The 22,200-nt window shown below is 51.1% G+C and overlaps 1 protein-coding gene across 6 annotated transcripts in view; it reads left to right on the top strand.

Annotated features, from left to right (window-relative positions):
• LOC142075125 (CBP80/20-dependent translation initiation factor-like) overlaps positions 1–22,200 on the top strand; it is a 148,209-nt gene that overhangs the window by 105,470 nt on the left and 20,539 nt on the right. For 4 of the 6 annotated variants that reach the window (XM_075136160.1, XM_075136157.1, XM_075136158.1 and 1 more), the window contains 2 exons: positions 709–1,038; positions 21,219–21,374. In XM_075136160.1, the coding sequence (XP_074992261.1) occupies positions 709–1,038; positions 21,219–21,374 (486 nt within the window). The remainder of the gene's footprint in view (positions 1–708; positions 1,039–21,218; positions 21,375–22,200) is intronic. The other 2 variants (XM_075136161.1, XM_075136159.1) reach the window with 1 other exon arrangement.

Raw genomic sequence — 22,200 nt, 5'->3', positions numbered from 1 at the left:
CCGCTGGTTGGCATTGGGGTTGTCCACAAAATGCTACAGGATTGTATTGTATAGCACGTTTTAAGATTGAACTAGAGGAGGAGAAGGGAGCAGACCATAGCAAGCAGGATGCCTTATGCTGGAGGAAAGGGACAAATGCTAATTAAATGTTGAAAAGAAGCAATAAATTCTATGGTAACGACGTGAAGTGAAAAGTGTAACAGCCAAGAGATGGGAAAGTTAAGAGTTTTTCTAATGCTGGGATCATGTGACATCTTTGATCTCAATTTAGATCGTTAAATATATATTAAAAAATAGATATTTTTGTAGGATTGTTATCTGAGCATTTTGCAAATGTCAGTGCGCTTTCAAAATAGAGGTAAAAAAAAGTCCATCATCGCCACGTTGCAGACACCCCCTCTCCAGGGGTGCCGAAGGCAGTCAGGGGTGGTCAGACCTTGGCACCCTGGCTCAGGACCCTCGAGCCCATCTTCTCCCTGAGCTGACGGGGAGGACTCCGGGATTGAGTGCAGTGAGAATTGGGGAAAGAGAACATTTCTGGGGCAGGACTCATTCACTTGTGGTTTTCAATGCTGAGATGAGACATTGTGCCTCTAAAAGATGCTTTGATTTTTCTATGTCTGTTTGTATGTCTCCCCAATCCCCTTCCCCCTTCGCTGTTTGTGGAAGGACAAGAGCTGATATGTCTGTTTTTTCCTTGTGTAACAGACGCCTTGTCTTTCCCTTTTCACGGACCAGGACGAAGTCACAGTGGAAACCACCAATCCCGAAAAGAACAAAATGGACAAATTAATTGAAATCCTCAACAGCATGAGGAACAACAGCAGCGACGTTGACTCCAAGCTCACGACCTTCATGGAGGAGGCCCAGAACTCTACCAACTCTGAGGAGATGCTGGGGGAGATAGTCAAGACCATCTACCAGAAAGCGGTGACGGATCGCAGCTTTGCTTCCACAGCAGCCAAGCTCTGTGACAAAATGGCCCTCTTCATGGTGGAAGGAACCAAATTCCGGAGTCTGCTCCTCAACATGTTGCAGGTAATGACATAAAATTAGTTGGTTAGATGCCTGCAGCTTCACCCCACCTGATCTTACCGTGCATTTGGACAGGACCTGAGCTGTTACCAAATTCCTTTTGAAGCCAGTTGATGAGAGGAGAACAGAAGTGTACCCGCAATTTTGTCTGTGCACATCTTCAATGGTTACCATAGATAACGCGGCACTGAGGGCATCGTCAAGTTGCTCTTCATTCCCATTTAATGAGCTGTACGTGGAATTATGGTATCTCACCTGTGAAATGAGTGGGTTGCTTGTGGCAGCATTGCCATGGCATGAAGAGAAGTGAACTTGGAGGGTCTTACAGTGGAGGGTCTTTGCTGCTCTTTTTGGCTGAAGTCCATCTCAGCACCAGAGATACCAAGTTAAGTCATGGTCCCTGAGCAGGCTGTTGGTTGCATCGTCTGGCTGAAGGGCTCGCTCCTGGTTTCTGATTGCAACCCAGACAGAAATAATTTGTGTATGTGCTAATTATTCTGAGTGACTTGTCTATTGGTATATGAAGTACTGGTTGATTGTTCTGCTCCAAAACCATCAGCAACAGCAAAGTTGGGGGGGGGAGAAAAGAGCAGTGACTCTCATAGCTGGTCCACGATAATGGTGTATGATGGGGAAACAGGACTGTCCTCCCTTGCCCGCAATCTGCTGGGGGGAGCGTGTTTTACTACCGCTGCCATGCAAGGGGGGTTGCTGGCTGGGGAGGGTGTCACATGGACCTCCGTCCCTCTGCCTCTTTGGAGACAGGACGTGTAGAGCTGAAACCATGGATTTCCATCGATTTAATTTGAGTTTCCATTTGGCCATTCCCTCACGTGTCACCTGCGGCACATACAAAGCTCTTGTTTTGTCTCTCTGTCCTCTGCGCGTGTTCGGTGCCCAGCATCGCTCTCGTTTTTGGCACATCTGCTTGACCTTCTTGCTCTTGCCGGACCTCTCCCTTGGATGCTGTGCTTTGTGTGGGCCAAGTCACCTCTTGGGCAAGCCACATGTGGTCGTCATCTGTTCTTCTGGTCCTGGGGTGGAGGAAATCTTGCAATGAGACTGTTGTATCTTCCTGCTCTCTGGATATCTTCTCATGTCCGTTCAGCAGGCAAAGGGCTGGGGTGGGAGAGAAGAAGTTGTCGTCTTCTGCCACCTCCACTGACGTTGCTGTCTGTGGGTAGCAGCATCCAGAATAGCAGCGCTCGCTGGGAATATTGGGAATTGTTTGGGGTTTTGGTTTTTTGGTTTGGTTTGTTTGGGGGTTTTTTTTTCCAGAAAATGGCAATTGATTGAAATGGAAACTTGGCCTAGAAATACATATTTTCAGGAAAATGTTCCTGGATTTTCACGTGGAAATGAGAGGGGAGGTGATAACCAGTAGTCTGGTAGGCTTGGGTATCTACCAGATTCAGGGCTTTTAGGTTTGCTGTACGAGCAGTCAGCCTCTCACCTTGGGCAGGTCTTTCCGTTTCCACGTGATGCCGAAGCAGGCAGATGTCCATGTGCCAGGACTACACGCAGAGATGTGCAGGCTGATGGAGCAGGAGGCTGGAGAAAACCAGGGTGTAGCTGTAATGTTAGAGCCAGGTTTAGAAAGCCCACCTGGATCTGGGCTAGCCTACATCCAGAGAGGTGTTGGAAATGGCAGAGCGGACCTGAGAGTCAGTCTGTCTTTGTGTTGTTCTGGCTTTTTTTTGCCGTTGAAACAGCCAGGAGCTGCTCAGCAAGCGGCTACAGCATCTGCGCCGGGCTGAATCCGCATGGTTTTTCCATCTTGGATAATGATAATGTTCAGTAACACGGGAAACAGGGATATAAGGAGCAAAAAAAATCAATGAAAATCAATATTTAACATAAACTAAGATAATTCTGCAAAGTCACTGGTCCGGTTTTGCTTTTCTCATTGCCCTGGGTGCGTATCAAACCCAGCATCTCTCCCTGTGCCCACTCCTCCTCCGCTCTCCCCTGCAAAGCCCTTGGGCACCACACACATCTGCCCATCGTGCATGCCAGGCGGTGATTTTTTTCCTGATTGATTTATTTCCAAAGCGATTATAAAACAGGAGGAGACAAATTGCAGAAAACATCAGTCCCAGATTTAGCAGCAAAAGGTTGGAGGGGGCTCTAACCCATCCGAGCATCCCACTCCTCCCATGCTCTTGTGTCTTCCCCCAGTTGGCTGAGCGATGCTAAGAAATCCAAAATAAAGTCCAGGAGAGATGGCCAGGGAGCAGCAGATGTTATCCAAAAACTGAGGATGATGGCAGTCCTTCTGGGTTAGGAAGGACTCTTCCAACTTGCTTTCTTCTCTTGGCCCAGCACTGCCATCCCTACCGACAGACCCAGTAGACTGATTATACTGCAATGTCATCTGCAATAATCACTGGCTTCGTATTCAGCTCTTCATAGCATGAATGTAGGATAAATGACGTATCTCATATCTCCAGAGAGTACCACAGTGCTTCCCAGGACCATATAGCCGGTCTCGGTGTGATGGGAGCATGATGTCCATTGTGGAAAGCCGGGAAGAAATGAAATGTAAAGGGTGAGCAGGGTGTGCGGGTGACTGGTTTCATGTGCAAGAGCATAGAAAAATATGCAAAAGGGATTTGCTCAGCCCCACGCCGCACATCTTTTAAAAATGTCTTGATGGGGCAAAAGGTGACAGATCACTACAGGTCAAAAGCAAAGCGCTATGTGAAGTTAAGTCACGTAACATTTCCTTTCTGAGAGTAAAGGATTTTGACTTTCTCCAAGCAGAGAGGAGTTTTTTCCAACCAAAATAATTGGATGCTTTCACATGATTCATGAAATACTTTGGTCAGTCCGAAACTGGGACTTTTTTGTGATGCGTTCAGGCTTGATAGCCCTGGCTGGACACGGACCCTGGTATGAGGTGCAAAAGACTTGGTGCAGCTGCCTTGATGTGAAATAAAGGGGTTGATGGTATTGATATATGGTATATTATCAATATCCGTATGATATATTGATATATGGTTGATGATATAACATTGATATATCAATATGATATGTTAATATATGGTTGATGATATAACATTACCCAGCTCCGGTCCTGGCCCTTCCACCATCAGATATTTTCCATCAGCCATTTATAGATAATTTACTATTAACTAAAAAAAAAAAAGTTAATAAAACGCTTGCTCCAGAGCTGGATTTATGTCTCTCTAGCACCTTTCAGACTAATCTGATCCCCGGACGTAAGGAGCTCGGCTCGCCGGGCACCAGCGAGCTGGGGAATTACTCTGCCGGGGTGTGATAAATCGGGATCAACGTGATCCCCCCAGCACTGCTGGCGCCTGGGGCCGGATCGCTCGCCCCCCCATCTGCTCGCGGCAGATGCTCCTGTTTTGTAGGGGCTTGTTTGTCCCTTTCTCTTGGGACTGCGATGGCAACAGCTCAGCCCCACCGGAGGATCTCATAATTTAACGCATTAACCCGTTGAGCCACCCTACCCGCATGACGGTACCTATAGACAGCATCCCTATAACCCGCTGGACCTTAAAGCAAGCAGCAAGGGGAGCAAGGCGTTTTCCTGCAGAGCAGGCAATAAACTGAATAAACTGTCTTTTTAACCTCTTATATTTTCAGCTGTTGACAAGGTGCTTGTGCTCGGGGGCTGCACGTGTTCGCAGCTTATCTCAGGGGACTTGTTTTGCTCCCAAAACAGATGCCAGCGCCGCGGCACGGGAATGCTGTCATGTCATCCCCCTCCCTGCAGGCAGCTCCTCTAAAGAGCATCCCTCCATCCCTCCCGGCCGGCGTTGCACCATTTCAGGCTCTAAGGGGATCTATCGGGAAAACTCTGGTTTGGATTTATCCCTCACGCTGTGTTTTGGTCCCAAACGTTGGCTGAATCTTGAATTTGGGTGCTGCGAACCTTTCGGGATGCTGAAGGGAGATGCGGAAAGCGGAGTCACGGGGTGGGCAGCTGGTCAAGCTCGAGGAGATGCTGCCGTGCGGGGGCTCAGCACTGGGGGGATCGTTTGGGTTTGATTTTCTCTTCATTGAGTTTGGTTTGGTGTTTGGTACGAGGAGCGATTTTGGGCTGCGCAAGCCCTGACCGAATTGGGCCCGGGGAGCTTGGGCAGATGGAGGCATGCAAGAACATCTTGGTGGACACATGTATGGTTTCTTCACCCCTCTAGAAATACCTTCTTAATTGATAAATTGAAAGTAAGTCTCCTGCGAGAGGTTTTTGCTTGTCATAGTTTCACTCACTGGCTTGTACTGGCTGCGGTGCTTTTCTTTTTCAGTGGAGGGGCGTTAAGCAATGTGCCACAAACCCTTCACATGTAACATAAGTTGGAGTATTCCTCTGGTGAAATGGCCGTGCTCTTTATAGCAGAGCTGTGTCTGCATCTGAGCTATGCAGAGCCAAGTGTATTATTAGAGTGGACATCACTGGGGCTGTAATTGTACACTGCTCCCCTTAGCAACCGCGGCCAACAACACATCAAACAGAAGGCTGATACCTTCTTTTAATAAAAAAAAAAAAAAACCCACCACCCACCATGAAATGCACATCTCGACAGAGAGCAGCAGAGCCCGCTGCAGAGCGCACGCCGGCCTCCGGCCAGAGCCAGCGCCTGGCCCGTCCCTGCGGTTGGAAATGCCTTGGTGCCAGTAGAGAAGGGCTCTTTCTGTTGCATGCCCTGTTGCATGCCCTATTGGATGCTCTGTGGCATATTCTGTTGCATACCCTGATGTATACCAAATTGTGTACCCTGTGGCGTACCCTACTGGATACCCTATGGCATATTCTATTGCATACCCTAATGTATACTAAATTGCACACCCTGTTGGATACCCTGTTGGGTACCCTATTGAATACCCTATTGGATACTCTATGGCATATTCTATTGCGTACCCTAATGTATACCAAATTGCGTACCCTATTGCGTACCCTATTGCATACCCACACAGGGTTTCTTCATCATCTTAGTTTAATCTCTTGATGCCCCAGGAATGGCCTTTCCTTGGTTCGGCGCTGGGCTTCGCTCTGGTTGTAGAAACTTGAGTCGAATCCCGTGGTTTTTGGCAGAGGTCGCACTTGGGATTCGGTGGACTCAGCTGGGTTTGAGATGGTCGGTGTGACCACTTCTGGAGGGGTCAACCAAGATGGTGACCAAGCTCGTAAAACAAAACCTGTTGTTGTCAGCCCGGGCGGAGGATGGAAGAGGAAGATTTAGGTCGGAACCTTTCTTGGGATGTAGATGTTGTGGCATTGGGTACTGGAGAATCAATCGGGGTGCAAAGGGAAGGGTTTACCATGCTGAGCATGAGGATTTGGGAAGAATGAGCTGAAATCCCTCCTTTCCCACAGGCTGCTTCTTTATTTGAGCAAAGGACTTTTAACGTCCCAGGGATAGCAGTCCTTTCTGCATCGTAGGGGTTGTGAGGATAAAGACACCAAGGGGATACTGTGGGAATTGGGACATGGAAGTAAAACACATGGTTAATGCTGAAAGGCAGATTTTTTTCCCCCTTAACATGATTAAGGTCTGGGTCTTTGGTGGGGAATGGTTTGTGGTTGGACAGAGGTGGAGGCAGGAGGATCCGAGCGCAGCTGGAGAGCATCTGACCCATAAGCCATGTCCAGCGTTGACTACAAAACCCATTGGCCCTCTTTCCGTGGCTGTTATTAATTTAATTCCATTACAGATGGTCCAGTTCGTGCACAGCGGGACCACTTGTCTCGGAAAAGGCATTGCCCAGGAGACATCAGAGAGGTTACTTCACCAAAAGATACGGGGGAAAAAAGGTCCCAAGGTCCCTGGAGCAAACCCCAAGGCCAGAAATATGTGTGTCTTGAGGCCGCAGCGGTGAGGGTTTGCACGCTAAGCTCCACATCCATCTCTTTGACCTGTGCATAAGCCCAACGTCGCTGCCTTTGGTTTCTCTTCCAGAAGAGTTTGATGAGCTCTTCCCAAGGTGAGGTGGTGATTCAATGGGGAGAGCCTCCTCGGCTGGAGCTGCTCCCCGCCGCTCTTCTGGCGAGATGAGGGACATCTTGGTGGTGAACCTCAGAGTTGGTGTCTCTGCCCAGCACAGGCAGAGAAATAGCAAATGCTGCTGCCCCAAACACCTTCATTTGGGGGTTTGCAGAAACTTGCAGAGCTTGGAAACCTTTTTCCTTACATTTCAGCGCTGTCCTGGTTTTGTAAACCGCGGTGGGACTCACCAGCTGCTAAATGCAACTTTGCAGATGGGATTTATTTTCTATACACCCAGGGAATTCAAAGGCAATTCTAAATTCATGCACATACATATATATGCAGTATATATACGGGCTTGGAGGGAGACGGGGAGCGCAGCCCCGTGGGTGGCTCCGAGGAGCATCCCCAGCTGCCTGCATCCTCCTGCTCTCAAGCACGGAAAAAAAGGAGGAGCGGGAAGGAGAGGCGTTCCCTCTCGTTTGCCCCAAATTGTGTCTCTGAAGATGCTCTGTAATTCTGTAAGGAGGTGTTTATTATTTTATTCTTATTATTTTTTATTTTATAATTTTATTATTTATTCTTTATTGTTTTTAATAATTTTCTGTCTTTTATTATTTTATTATTATTTTGCATAATCATCCGGGGCCAAACGTAACGCGTGCAAGTGTCGGCAGCGGGCAGGAGAGGGAGCCAGGGGAGCGGGCTGGCACCCTGCCCGCGCTGGCAGGTGAAGGGCAGAGCCGGGCATCAATTAGAGCTGGCCGCGTCGTTACCCGTGAGTCTGGCCAAGCCATCGCCGTCTGCCCGTAGTAATAACGCTCGCCCGGCTTTGCCGTCGAGGTTACGGGAGCCGCTGGCAGACAGGTCCCATGCGGGTCTGTGAGTTATTGGAGAACCCCGGATTAAATATCGAGCTGCGTGCTTTAAACTTGCCGCTTTTCCCAAGCGGAGCGATGGCTGTAGGAGCCACCCGGCTCCTTCGCAGCCCTTCCATGATGTGGGAACGTGGCGGTGGCGAGGGAGCGCCGGGCATCGCCTCCTTGGAGGTTGATGGTGAGATGGGGGGGGGGTTAATGGAGTGCAAAAAGGGGTTCAACGCAAGATCTGGGGTTTTAATGGAGGCAACAATTTCCCACTGATAGGAAGGAGGGGATGGGGACAGGAGCTGTGTCCCGCAAGCTCTAGGAGCTCTCCGAGCTGGGAATAGCTGAGCCAGACCCCAAATTAAATCGGCTGCGGGGTTGCACTGCACATCAGTCCTCAGCCTGAGTTCAGGGGTGGGTTTTGGGGCTCGCAGCTCCTCAAGGAGATGAGTTGCAACTGGAGGTGGCCGTAGGGCCACCGACGTACCAGTGGGCATCACAGAGGATGCCAGGGGGGTCGTCCCCACTGCCCTGCAGGTCCATCCGACGCAGCCACGCTCGTGGCTCTGCGCAGAGAAGGTGTTTAGTTTTGAGTAGCTGGGCATCGTGGAGCTGAGAGATTGATGGGAAGCAAGACCAAGCTGCAAAAAAAAAAAAAAAAAAAAGTCTTAGAGTTTAAAGAATGGCATCTTTGGCTTGAATTCAGTGTGCTGGTAAGATTTTATATTGCAATGCTCAGGTGTGTCGGGAAAAAATAGCCATCACCTTTACTCCGTAAATAAGTTGTGTGTGGTTTCTCCTGGCTCCTTTTCACCCTGGAGAGGCCGAAGCTGCAAGGCCATGGTGGGGACCAGCCTCTGCTCCAGCGCGTGGTGTGACCTCAGGGATGGTACTTGATGTCCCATCATCTCCGCTGGCCAGTGGATGCCCTATCTGGGCATCATCCAGTGGTGGTGGGACTCAGTGGAGGTTCCTCTTGGTCTCGCAGGCTGGTGGTGAGCAATGTCAGGAGCATCCCTGGCTGAGCTGCTGCCTGCTGCTGCCGCCTGCTAAAAGCACAGCCAAGTTCAGACCAGGGGGCTTTGGGTGGTGGGACCCGTGCACACCCTGTGCATGGGCTGCAGCACAGAGGCAACGCAGAAGCAGAGGCTCCGCTGGGCTCTAGGTGGAGACTGCAGACTGTGCAGCCTGCCTGCAGTCTGCCTGCAGCCTGCCTGCAGCTCTGGGCCAGATCCAGGCAGCGGGCTACCGGTGGGGTGGGCTCCTAGCTGCCCCCAGCCATTGCTGGTGGGTGAGGATGCTCGGGGACACACAGGGTCCCCCTGGGGCTTTGGTAGGAGGGGCAGCAAAAAAAAAAAAAAGCCTCAAAATCCATTTTTCCATTGACTGAGAGGTGAGGAAATGCCTGAGGACCCCCCTCCTACGCTACGCTGGAGGCAGGGGGGCACTTCAGCATTGAGATCCCCTCAGACCAGGCTGGTCTGGCATCAGCTCCGGCTCTCCGTTTTCTCCCGAAAGGCTCAAATCCAACCCCGGGATGTGGGAGCATGTTCCTGCCAGCCCAGGGACTCAGCCGGCCTAAGGCACCCTCCTGCCAGACCATCTGCTCCTGCCTGCTCCGGCATAAATCCGGCTCAGGCTGCTGCAGCCGCCCCGAGGTGAGGATTTTGGGATGCTGCGGGGTTGGAAGATCCCTGCTGCCCGTACCCACAGCCGCCCTGCCCTCCCCAGCCCTCCTCTTAGCTGGTTCCCTTCGCCTCGCCTGGGGACGGGATTTTCGGAGGCTCATTGGCACCCTGCGATGCATCGCCCCCGCCTGGGACCCGTCCTGCAAACCCCCACGTCCCCCAGGCACTTTGCTAGGGGGTGAAGCATCCTTCTGGCAGAGGAGCACGCTGGAGAAGCAGGTGCCGGGGACATCACCTCCTGAGCCAAGGCCAGAGCAGACACAGAGTCAGCCCAGAGCTGGGGTTTGGGTAGAAGGACGTCGGAGAGGGCAGCACCTCTTTTTCTTTCCTGGGAAGGGGGGAAATGGGGTAGCTTGTGCCTTGCCCATCCCTGGCATCGCTCGGCTGCAGGCAGGCGGGATACGGGGGATGCTCTTGTGCTCGCCAGCCAGGCTTCTGCAGGAAATCTCTCTTTTTTTTTTTTTTTTTTAAAAGGATTTCTAGCTGAGCCGCAAGAATTTATACCAAATTTAGTTTCCAGCTGAGTGGGCTTGATTGATGTGCTCAAGCACAAGCGGATTTTGACTGGTCTTTATAGCTGGCCTGCCGCGGTGGCACCCTGGAGGGATGGTCCCGTGGGACCTGCAGCGTGGGTGTCACAGCATGGGCACCCTCAGCATCCCCCAGGCAGGCTTAGGTTCGGTTTTTTTCATTACTGGGTGGTTTTGTGTGTACCTACCTGTCAAAATCTGGATTTGGAGAATCAATGCTGCCATGGAGTCCACATCCCCTTTACCTCCCCCGTGGGTATCATTTTGCAGAGCCTCCTCTTTTCCTGCTGCTGACACTTAAACAAGCAAATGCAAAATGATGGCATGAAGTGGCTTGGGTGGGAAGAGTCCCAGGAGCGGAGGAGCTGGAGGGGGTGAGACATGAGATGCATGAGGAGTGTTTTGGGTCCCTGTCCCATGTCTGGCCAGCAAACAGGGATGATACCGGTGTGAAACACAGCATCCGAGTCTTGAGGACAGGAGCAAATGAAGCGTGGCTGGATGATGCCACCTCATCGTCACGCGTCCTCTGGTCTCATCAGTGGTGCTGCCACCCATGGGGTCCCCCCTGTGCTCTTCCTGTTCAATGAGCATCTGAAACCAGTGCTTCCTTTTCCCTTCCCAGTGATAAATTCCTCCACTTTTCTTTCTTTCTTTTTTCTTTTTTAATTATTATTGCTCTGCATATTATTTTTTGAATAAAGAGGGCCTAGGAGGAGCATCTCTGGCAGCGCTGGGAACCCAAACCCAGCGATATCGCCTCCAGTCCAGGAGCAGCAGGAACTGAAAGCGAAGACAGAGAGAGCAAAGCGTGCGCCAGCTAAGGAAATAGCGTAAGGCTGGAAAAACAAAACCTTTCCATTTCTGCTTCTTTAATAAGAGTAAGGTGTGTTTCCTTGCGTCTCCTTAATGTTCCAGCCCGTGCCATCCGATGGTCTTACACGGTGATGCTCACCGTCAGCGGCTCTGCCAATATGCTGCAAAATACGCCATGGTAATCATGAGCATCCCTTTAGAGATAGAAAGTTTGGAGAGATGGAGGGGTTTTGCAAGTTAATGTTGTTTTCTGCAGCTCTTTTCTGGAAGCTCAGCTTTTCCGGTGTGGACAGGCAGCTTCAGAGGCGTTGTAAGGTGCTCCGTACCTGCACGCGTCAGGGGATGAGCAGGAAAGATTAATGCATCTTTTACGACCATGAAAAAAAAAAAATAGCCCAATACATTTGGTATAGCAGAAGCTCCCTGGCTTCATAGGATTTGTAAATATTAGCCCCTGAGAAAGATTTTTCTTTTGTGTAAATAACATTTTTTTAGCAGACTGGTACTTCACCTCCAAGTCCCGGCTTTCGGTGGTCGCTTGTCCCCCACAACAGGGAGCCTGGAGCTGCGTTTCCAACAGGGAGCTCCGGCACCAGTCCCCGATGCCCGTCGGATGGTTGGCCGCGGCGGTGGGAGAGACGGGGTGAAAAGCAGGCGGAGGAGATATGAGGGTTGTCAGCCCCTTTGCTTTCCAGCATGTTTGCTCAGCGACGTTGAGTGCTGGGCCAGAGCCACCACCTCCCTGCAGACTAAACAGTTGCAATGTTTTCTCCCATGACCGAAAGAATTTAGTAAAGGGTCCCGGTATGAAACTTTACACGAACTCTGGGTGCCACAAATATCTCTGGCTGGGAGTCTGTTAACTCCTCCGGTTCCCTCCTTGCCCACGCGGTTCGATCTCTGGGCAGATGAAGGGAAGACCCACCCCACGATGAATCTGGCTGCCTGCAGGACCCCTGGTGCTCAACCAGCCGCCGCATTTTTGCACATCCATCTTCCTTTTTTTTTTGCTTTCTTTTAAAGGAGAAAGCCAAAATCTCTGGGCATAATAGAGCTCTGGAGTCCTCAGTACAGGAACCTGTTGGAGAGGGTCCAGAGGAGGCCACAAAAATGATCCAAGGGCTGGAACACCTCTGCTATGAGGACAGGCTGAGAGGGTTGGGGTTGTTCAGCCTGGAGAAGAGAAGGCTCCAGGGAGACCTTATTGCGGCCTTTCAGTACTTAAAGGGGGCTTAGAAGAAAGATGGGGACAGGCTTTTTAGCAGGGCCTGTAGCGACAGGACAAGGGGGAATGGTTTTAAACTAAAAGAGGGGAGATTCAGACAAGATAGAATGAAGAAATGTTTTATGATGAGGGTGGTGAGACAATGGCGTAGGTTGCCCAGAGAGGTGGTAGATTCAAAACATTCAAGGTCAGGTTGGACGGGGCTCTGAGCAACCTGATCGAGTTGAAGATGTCTCTGTTCGTTGCAGGGGGGTTGGACTAGATGACCTTTGAAGGTCCCTCCCAACCCAAACTATTCTATGATGATTCTATAATGCCCCATGCCTCTTGGACCTGTTTGTGGACATTTGTGTGCATTGAGGTCCATCCGAAGGTTGTCCACTTCCCTGCACCGCCCAGCTCGGGGGTTTCCACCACAGGGGCAGGTTTCAGGGATGGGGGAAGCCACTGGGGCATCATTCATCCATTGGTCCTGGCTTGCAGAGAAGCAGAAGTTGAGCATCAGTCTTGCATTTGCCAGCTCAGCAGATTGATGGTCCCACCCCATGGTGAAGGACCATCAAGCACCTACTCATTTAGAAAGGTCTTAGCATCCCGCAGGGAAAGCATCCTGCTGCCAGCTCCCAGGCACCCAGGAAAATCCCTCCTAGGACTGAGCCGATGTAAACCAGGAGCACCCGTGCAGAAAAGCTCCTGACGGCAAATGGGATTAGCTGCCTGCTTTTTTTTCCCTGCCTGGTTTCATTCATCCGCGGGCAGGCTGGCGTTTCAATGGGCGCAGCTTCATTTCGAATGCAAGCTGCATTTCTCCAGCCACGGTGCCTGGATGAAGCAGCACCTGCCTCCACAGCCACATTTCCTCCTCTTATATCCCTTTTTGCGAGCTTGGCCCATCCCCATAGGCCCCTCAGCACCTCCGCCTTATAAAGAGGACATATTGCATGTGCAGAGCTTAAAATAAGAATGCAGCCTGCTGGGAAAATCCGGCTTGTCCCTGGTGCGTCCTCCTGGGCTGCAAGGCTCGGCATCTCCAGCTGTGGCGTTTGCAAGTGGGATCCATCCGTCAGCTTCCGTCGAGGTCCCAGTTATCGCCCCGAGGTGGCATTGGGCGTGGGATGGGTGTTTTTTCAGGCATAGAAGTGGCCTCTGAGCAGATGCTGGGGATGGTGTCGGGGCTCAGACCTTGCCATGATGCGGAGAAGGGCTTGAAAACTGCCCATCAAACCATTCCTACCCATATAAAAACTTGCTTGGGGGGATTTCTTCAAACCAACGTGGTTTTACACCGAGCTCGTGCTTTGGGGAACGCGGCCCGTGGGCTGGGAGATTTATATCGATGTATTTGTCCATGCAGTGGGGGTGCCAGCGCTGCTGCGGATGCTGGGATGGGCAAGGATCCGCTGTGCTTGATCCCCTCTCTTCCCACCACCTCTGTGTAGCAGGGTGGGGATTGCTGGCCCGGGGACGGGATGCTCTTGGGGACAGAGATGCTTTGCCCCCACCACGGGGAACGGCTGCCCGGGAGAGGATGCACAAGGTCTCCCACCATCCAAAGGTGACCTGAGGTTTTCCCACGCACGCTCGCAAAGGCAAAGGGCGCGTCGCTGCCTCAGGGTTCCCGCAGCACCGGGACTTAAATGGATATAACGAGGATCTTCTGCAACGCTCCAGAGGAGCAAGCTGCTGAGCGGGAGCTGCCTCCTCTGGGCGTTACAGCCACGGGGTGTCTGCAGGGCCGGGTCGAACGGGCGCCCCGGCTGCTCTGATGACAACTCAGCAAGGAGATTAATTTGTATTTCTTCGTGGTCCCTCCACGGGACTCTCAAAGGTATCACTGGTTCCCTATGTCCGTGTGTCCTGCTCTTTGTCCGTGTCCCTCTGCTCGCTGTAAGGTCTGGCTGGGGCAGGCGATGCCGTTTTGCTGTGTGTTTGTGTCCAGATTCATGGGATAACAGGGCTTTAAAGGGGTGATAAACTGCTGTTATCCAGCTGAGCTGACACCCTGGCACGTGTTTGGGAATCCAGAAAGGTGCTAGGTAGGAAGGGTGGCAATAAAAATTAAGTAATGAGGAACTCTGTCACTTGGGTACTGCTGGAGGAGGTGCTGGCAAACATCCTCTGGTGAAGCAACCAGAGCTCCCAGAACATCCCCCTCTCTTTTCCAGAGTATTTCTCCTCTGTGCATTATCCCACTTGAAAATTATTTGGAGAAATACTCCTGAAATAACATGGTATAAGCCTTGGTAACTCAGCGAATGTGTTCTGGTGGAAATGAGATTTGCTCCAATTCAGCGGTAAGCTTGGCTGACCTGTGGGACATGGTATCTTCCCAGGACGTGGCCACATCTCAGTACTGATGTGTTCCCCTCCACGAGAGAAAAGAAGGAGATAACAGGAGACCAGGGGATTTCCTTTGGACTGCCCCTTCTCCCCGCTCTGCTTTCTCTGTGCTCAGAGGGTCATTAAAGAAGATTTTTACACCAGGACAGGATGGTGTTTGCTTTTTGTGGTGTGCAGACCATGCTACTTCACCCGCCCAGTCATCTCAGAGCTTCTGCTGAGACAGTGCTCCAAGATCTCTAGCAACTGCTAGGTTAACAGCAACACTTTTCTGTTTGCACATCCATCATTACGCTCCCACCTGGGTGCTTTAAACCTCAACTAAATCAATAATTAACTGCTTGCACCTCTGCAGCCCCCGAGGACCTCAGAGACATCGGTGGCTCAAGCCGTGAGACATCCACGTCGGGTGGGTGATTGCCATTGATCCCAGATTTGGAGCCAGATGGAGAGGTCACGGCAAGACCAGGGGGCAGGAGGTTCAAGTGATCACCCACTTGCTCACCTCGGGGTGTTTGGAGACACTGGAAGTACCCGCAGCGCCTGTTGGCTCTGGTTACCAGCTGCCTCGGTTACCCAAACCCGAGGAATTTAAAATTCATGGGTGTTCCTGATCCTGGGAGTTTGCTCTGCGTCTCCTTTAGAAGAACCAGGAGCTTTCTGACCTTACTTTCCCCTTCCTGCCCAAATCCTTTTCAGAGGAATAAGCACTATTTGTGTCTGTCCGATGGCTGCAGGATCTTTGGTGAGTTGTTCTTGTAGAATTGGTCAGTGGCATTTAATGCAATTTATGTATCGTCTGGTGGTCGGCTGATGGTAGGTGCCCATGGGGTGGTGGTCACAGTCCCGGTAATCTGGACCTTCACCATGCAATGCATTTTGGAGACCTCTGGCTCTGTGATGAGAAACGTTCACAGAGCTGTGGCCATCATGAAACCAAGTCCACACTGAAGGCCACCGGTAGGATTTGCTGCTCTTCCCAAAGTGGCCAAAACACCCCGAGAAGAAGCCGGTGCAGATCCAGCTTGGAGGAAACAGTGTGATGAAAGTCTGTGGGAGTGAAATGCCTCATGGCTGGGTGAAGCCGGGACCTTTGCGAGGCTGGGCAAAGGGTGTCATCTGTAATTTAAAAGCTTTATCTGCTTTAAATGTCAATAGCTCCTTTGTTGGAGTAATAATAATTGCCGTGATTTGCATGTCTCAGTCACACGCCCCAAAGCACTTTGCAGAGGAAGATGAGTAAATCATTCACGTTTGACGGCTGGGAAATCAGGGTACAGAGGTGATGGGAGCCCACACAGGACTGGAAATAAATCTCCTGTGCTGCGGTTGCCCAGTCCTGCGTGGAAGCTCTTGGCTCAAAGCAGGTTTGCTATCATCGTCTTGCTCTGCTTTGTCTTCTTGTCCCTGGGCTGGCACTAGGATGGCCAGGGATCGTGTGGTGGGATCTCGGTATGGTTTGGTCCTCAGGGATTGTCAGCAGGGTGCAGGCAGAGAGGCCTGGGACGTTGCTGCGGGTGGTTGGAGGAAGAGCAGAGCCCATGGAAGAGCTGATGGTCCCACCTCGTGTCCCACCATCTCCGATGGTTTAGTACAGCAAAGGAGCTTGTGTAGTGGTGTCCATGTGGAGTGAGATGTTCCCGATGGAGCTGCGGGTGGTAGCTCTGCTTCAGAGGCGCTCGGTGAGGCCCTGAGCATCCATGGGTGGAGGTGTTCAATCACTCACTGGTGCTGCCACAGGTTTCTCCAGCACCTCCTGAGCTTCCTCTGAACGCCAGTCCTATAAACTACTCATCTCACTGGGTTATACGCCCCAGAAAGCAAAGCTACGCTCCAGAGCCTCCTCCAAGCCAGCGCCTAAATACAAGTATTATTTAAATTTTAAACAGGGAATAATGCAGCAATGTTAAGTGTGCAAAATGTCATTTATTGGAGCCCTTTCTAGGAGGGTTGGGGAGGGAGCAGGCGGAGGGTGTGCTCCTCCAGAAGAGCGACAGGGGACGGACGCTGTCCCAGCCTCTACCTGCCAGCTCCCTCCTCCAACCCGTTTTATTTGTTTCGGGCCCTTTCCAAAGAGCCATTTAAGGCTCCAACCTTTTGTAGCACATCGCCAGTGAGATCAAGTATTCAGTACAGCCTCTCTCAGCGTTTTATATAGCGCCCAGCGCTGATAGCTAAGCGTTATATGTTTCTTTTTGCGCAGTATTTCTGACTCAGTATTTCCTGCCTCCTTGACAATGACTGAGTAAACAGCAGAGCTGCCAGAGGAAGAGCCCTGTGTTTACGGAGCAACAAGCCCAAATGTGTCTTTTTTTTTTTTTTTCCATCAGAAGGTGGCAATGCTTAAATTAACCCTCATTTTTATCCCACGCTAAACTTTTGCCCTCTAACTTGCTGCTGACAGAGTCAGCCATGAGTTGGTGGGTCCAGATCTGGGGAAAAGTTATTTGGGATTCATCTTAAAAAAAGTGTGGTGAGCTCCCAAGGGATGAATTTTTGGCTGCAGCTGTCAGGGCTGGAGCGAGGGCTTAGATCCGATGGCAAAATGCTTCTTCTCGTCCCGGTTGACTCTGCTGCCCACCAAAAATGGTAGAGGATGGATTCTCCTCCTCTCCCATGGAGTGGCCAGTCCTCTTGGCTCTTCTAGCTTGGTCCTGGTCTTGGAGAGATCTCATGTCTGGGCCAAGAAAGGATAGCGTTGCATGAGCTGCATCTACACTGAGATGAGGAGTGGGCTTTCACTTGGGTGCAAGAGTGGAGAACCCCAAGGTAAAGGCATTTTCTGTTTCCATTGCTGGCAGGAGCTTCAGCCAAGCTTAGAAAGGGTCCAACGGGGGATGTCAGAGGGTGGGCTGAGCCGTGACCCATCTCTATCATGCATGAACAGGGGCCACCCCTGACCTACCCATCACGCGTGGTGAGGCCCAACATGATCAACATGCTTAGCCTTCAAGTTTATGCCCCAAACCTGTCCTGTATGAGATCTCTTTAGAGGTCCCCTTGCTTGCCGCGTGGTTTCCCAATGAACTCTTCTCCCAAACCAGGCAGAGAAGGGAGGTCAACCCTGCTACCTGGTATAAATACATTTTATTTTAAACTATAGACGCTGAAGGAAGGTCATCCAGTAAACGCGCCCAGATTATCTACAGGCCAGGGCACCCCCAAATTAGTAATACAATTTGTGTTTAAAAATACAGCCAAACTGATGAAAGATAATTTGCTTACTGCCCTGACATCACCACCTAAGCATGGGGCAAGCCAATCCACAGGTTATTTTTATATAACTCTGTGAGGCATTTCCAGAGCAAATAAAGTTCACTGGGCAGGGCAGTGACCCGGCCGTCTGGTTTCCGCGCTCCTCAGCCTCCTCAAGGCTTCTCATCGGTGGTGCGGAGGTCTGCGGGTCAGGGCACGGTTCCATCGGATGTGCCCCGGGCACGCGGGACATGGGTTTTGTTCTCTGCTGAGCTGCTCTTCGCCGTCAGCCAGCTCTTCACCTCTCCCACGCTGTTGGTCTGGCTCATCCATTTTGGTTGCACACTCTTTGGAGAAGCGATTGAGTTGCTCTCCCTGTTCTCCATGCTTGGCGTAATGGGTCACGGGTCCTGCGGGGAGCGTGGCCAACGTGCAGCCAGGTGAATCGCACCCGTAAGTCCATTGACCAAATAACCTAGATGAAAGCAGTGGTCTCCTCAAACATGGACACCCTAAGGGAGGTGGGACACCTCTGCACGGGCAGAGTTTGTGTTGACTTGCCCATCTGTGCATGCCGTGGTACTGATCAAACCTGCTGTCTGAAGGCCAAATTTAAGGGCAAAGCTCCCCGGGCAGCCTTGCTCGTGAGCGCCGTGACACTGGTGTAGCACTGCCGAAGCAGATGGGTATCTCAGGAAGCTTCAGGAGAGCCCTGGCGCTGCAAGTCTGGCTGCCATGGAGGTTCAGCTCCTGGCAAACCCAACTCTTGCCTATAGGCAGACATGGTCCAAAAACGTAATTCCTACCTCTGGCAAGGTGCTTTCCCTACTTTGTCAAAGGAATCGGTATCACCCCACTTTTGCAGAGCACAATTTGCAAACAATCTCCTTTTGCGAAATTTGGGCCAACCTGAGGCTGCAAATGGAGCTGTGGTATCACATTCTGGGTGAAAATGTTCACGGTGCCCTCTGTTCCGTCCCCCGTTCCATCCCCCGCTCTCATCTTTCATGGGGGTCCGTCAAAGTCTGCACAAGCTTTTTCTTGACTTGGGGGGTTTGGGAGAGGACCCCAGTCCCTTTTCTTTTGCAAGGATCTTCTTCAGCTGCAAAGTTGGGGGCAGAGTGTTCATTGATGTCTCTGCTGGGTGGCATCACCCACCGGGTGCCGTAGGATGAAAAGAAGAGGATGCTGGGTGGTGGCATCCCTTCCTGCCCAGATCCCATCCCAGGCTTGATGAGTTCGATTTGGTTTGGTGGTTGTTTTATGGAAATTGGTTGGTTGGTTGGTTGGTTTGATGGGGTTTTTTTACAGAAAATATTTTTTTAAAGAGAAAATGTTGAAGAGTCAGTTTTCTCTCTTGCAAGGCTGCGGAGCAGGGCGATGTGTTTGAAGCAGGAACGGGAAGGAGGAGAGTTTCCTGCGGTGGTTTTTATTCTTTCCCAGTAATCTGGGACCGCAAAGCCCATGTGGTTATCCTGAGCTGCTAGGAATTTCCCAGCATGCTCCAGGGATCCCAAAATACGGCTCGGCTCCCAGGGCACATCAGTGTGGACCTTCCCAGGCAGGACGGGGGGCTACTGGGGGGCATCCAGCCTGGGAGGGGCAGGATGGCTCGGGGGCTGGAGCCGGGTGGGATGCTGCGTGAGGTGCAGGAGAAAGCTGAGGGATGGAGAGGTCTCGGGACATCGAGGAAGAGCTCCAGGATTTAAAGGGTGCTTTTTGTCCCAGGGCGGAGGTGGCCGGTGGGTGACCTTATGGGTGGGCGAGACTGGAGGTCCCCATTGGTGCAGACGAGGGGCACGGGATGCTCTCGCTTGGTTTTTTAATTTCTCAATAGTCAGGAGGTCATTTCTCTTTGCCTTTTTTTTTTAATTAAAATTCAAGTGCAAATTACTCCAGAACGAGTAATTTGGTAACCCTGGGGTGATAACCTGAGCTGGCAAATAACCCTCTCCTCCATCACCGCCCTGGGACTGGCTGGATAATGAAAGGACGAACCCTGCAAACTCCCCCAGAGAGTCTGCAAAGATCCAACAGGATTTGGCTGCAGGTTGACTTCGGAGTCGCAGACACAGTTGGGCAATTGCCTTATAGAAATGGGTGTAGAGAGGAATTAGTCATCACTGTTTGGTTAATAAGTGCCTCGGTTATTTTACAAGTCTTTTTCCTGCATATGCAAATTTTTTTTTTTTTTTCCTTTTGTAATGAAACATATAAATAGCTCCTGTCTTGGATCTTCTATGCATACGGTTGTGTCATGAAAATAATCATCACGCTTTTGCCTGGCTTTCTTTAGCAGCTGCTTTACTTACCTTTGTTTCAAAAGAAAGATCTCCCGAGCGTTGTCCGGGGCATGAGAGCGAACTTTGGTGTGGTGGCTTTTATATCTCCCTGGCTTTGCAGAGTGCAGCTGCAGGTCGGAGCGTTCGCAGCAGCAAAGCCCTTTGTCTCAGGCAGTAGGAATAAACTGAGATGAAAAAGATATAAGATAATTTATTTAGTTGCTGGATTTCAAATGTTGTGCAACCCGCGCTGGGAACGCACGGTGTTGAGAACGAACTTGTCCTCTTCTTTAATTTTCCCCTACTTAGTGTCTACTAATTTTTAATGCCGAGGAGAGGTCACTATGGAGACAGACAAGCAAAGTCGCGTGGGACATCTTGCAAGAAGCTCTGCAGCATCGCTGAGAGCCCAGGGAAACCCTCTTGGCTCTGAGTGCGATGCACTCTCTTGTGTCATCTTCTAGAAAGGTTTTTATTTGCTTTTCTGGGTTGCCCCTTGCTCTTTGCCACACATTCCCAACACACACATCCCTTTCCATATCCTGCCTTCGGGCAAACCCCTTTTTTTCTCCCCAGCTGGAGGACTGATGGGGAGGCAGCTATCTCCCTGCACGCTTCCTCCTGATGTTGCTCCATAAATCACGTCATTCGGATAATCCTTGGTCATGGCAACCATCAGCTCAGGAGCAGGGTGACCTTTTAATGCCAAGCCCAGGCTGCCCTGATCTTCTTCTGGTCGGGCAGGGAGCCAGTCTCTGCCGTAATTTCGTGAGACCCTAGGGAGCAGCCAGGCCACTAGGATGCCCCTGGCCGGACACTGGATCTGCTGAAGATACTGGAATGAAGGGGCTGGGCAGGTCCACCTGGACCACCAAGCCCAGCATGGCCACCAGCATTCATTGCGTTTCCCCTGCATTTCATTTAACCTCTTTGTTGCTGCTTTTATTCGATCTTGGTTGTGCATATGGAAAAGAGTCCCCGCGTCTGTCCGAGGGGGAGGGCAGGGCACGGGGGACACCGTCTAGCGCAAGCCGTGACAGTTATTGCAGGGCTTGGTGATATTTCTACAGTACCTGCTTTCTGGTGGCTTTGCTGTGTTGAAATTCCAGCCGCTCCGCGTGCATTGAGTAATCTCCCCGCTGTTACTAAAGAGTCAGTCTGTCTGTCTTCCTCCCCCCACCCTGAGTTTCAATTTCCTCCTAATTCTCTCTCTAGACAGCCGTTGCCTCTCCCATGGCGATGCGGTTTTGCTGATGCAGCCTGTTGTCTCTGTCCCTCTTGCAGAAGGATTTCACCATGCGGGAGGAGTTGCAGCAGCGGGACGTGGAGCGCTGGCTGGGGTTCATCACCTTCCTCTGCGAAGTCTTCGGCACCATGAGGAGCAGCACCGGAGAGCCCTTTCGAGTCCTTGTCTGCCCCATTTATACCTGCCTCAGGGAGGTAAATGCCTTCAGAGTTTGTCCTTCTCCCATGGCCAAGCCGTTGTGTTGCAGTACTGAGGTGTCCGTGATTCGTAGATGTTTGGTTTATGATTCCTAGAGGTTTGTTTTGCCAGCATCAACGCTTCTCACCCCAAAAGTACCTACCTCTGCAGGGATGCTTGGCTTTTCCTGCATATTGCGTTTCTGCTAATTAAAAGCACGTGCTTCAAGCAAGACCCCTTTGTCCAAGGCTTTGCAAAGCCCAACAGTTGGGATTGCAAACCCAACGTTTGAGTTTGCAAATCCCAACGTTGCGAAAATCCCCACCGCAGGGGCTTAAAAAGCTTCTCAAAAGGAAATGAAGCCACCTGAATAGATGAGACAGACTGAGGGGAGGAAAGAGGGAGAGAGGTGAGGTCTCATATGTCCTTACTCCCCACCTAGTGCAATAGAAACCCAGCCCTGCCACCAGGGTTGGGGACATTTTGGAACTGAGCTCCTGATGAGGTCATTTCAGAGCCTGAGCTCCTGAGCTCCCCATGGGTCGGGGTGGTGGCGGAAACCTCGGTGAGGACAAACAGAAAAGGCAACTCAAGTGTTAATGTTCAATAGAGCAGGAGGGGGCTTTCCCCCATCCTGTTTTAAAGATGGTTTTGTCTCTTGCTGCTGTCTGTAGAAGACTTTCTCAGAAAAATCTGCCTCGTTGCCCAGAGCTGGAGCTGTGAATCTCAAATTGTCAATAGTGCTTCTGTCGGGCCATAAATAACTCGCTGTAAAATAAGTTCTCCGCTAGACCTTGGGCAAGGGAAGGATAAAGAAACTGCCGGCGATGACTTTTTTAGACG

This window comes from Calonectris borealis, chromosome W, assembly GCF_964195595.1.
Source record: "Calonectris borealis chromosome W, bCalBor7.hap1.2, whole genome shotgun sequence".
Lineage (NCBI taxonomy): Eukaryota > Metazoa > Chordata > Aves > Procellariiformes > Procellariidae > Calonectris > Calonectris borealis.
The sequence above is the reverse complement of the archived record's forward strand: the minus strand, read 5'-3'. Positions and strand labels throughout refer to the sequence as shown.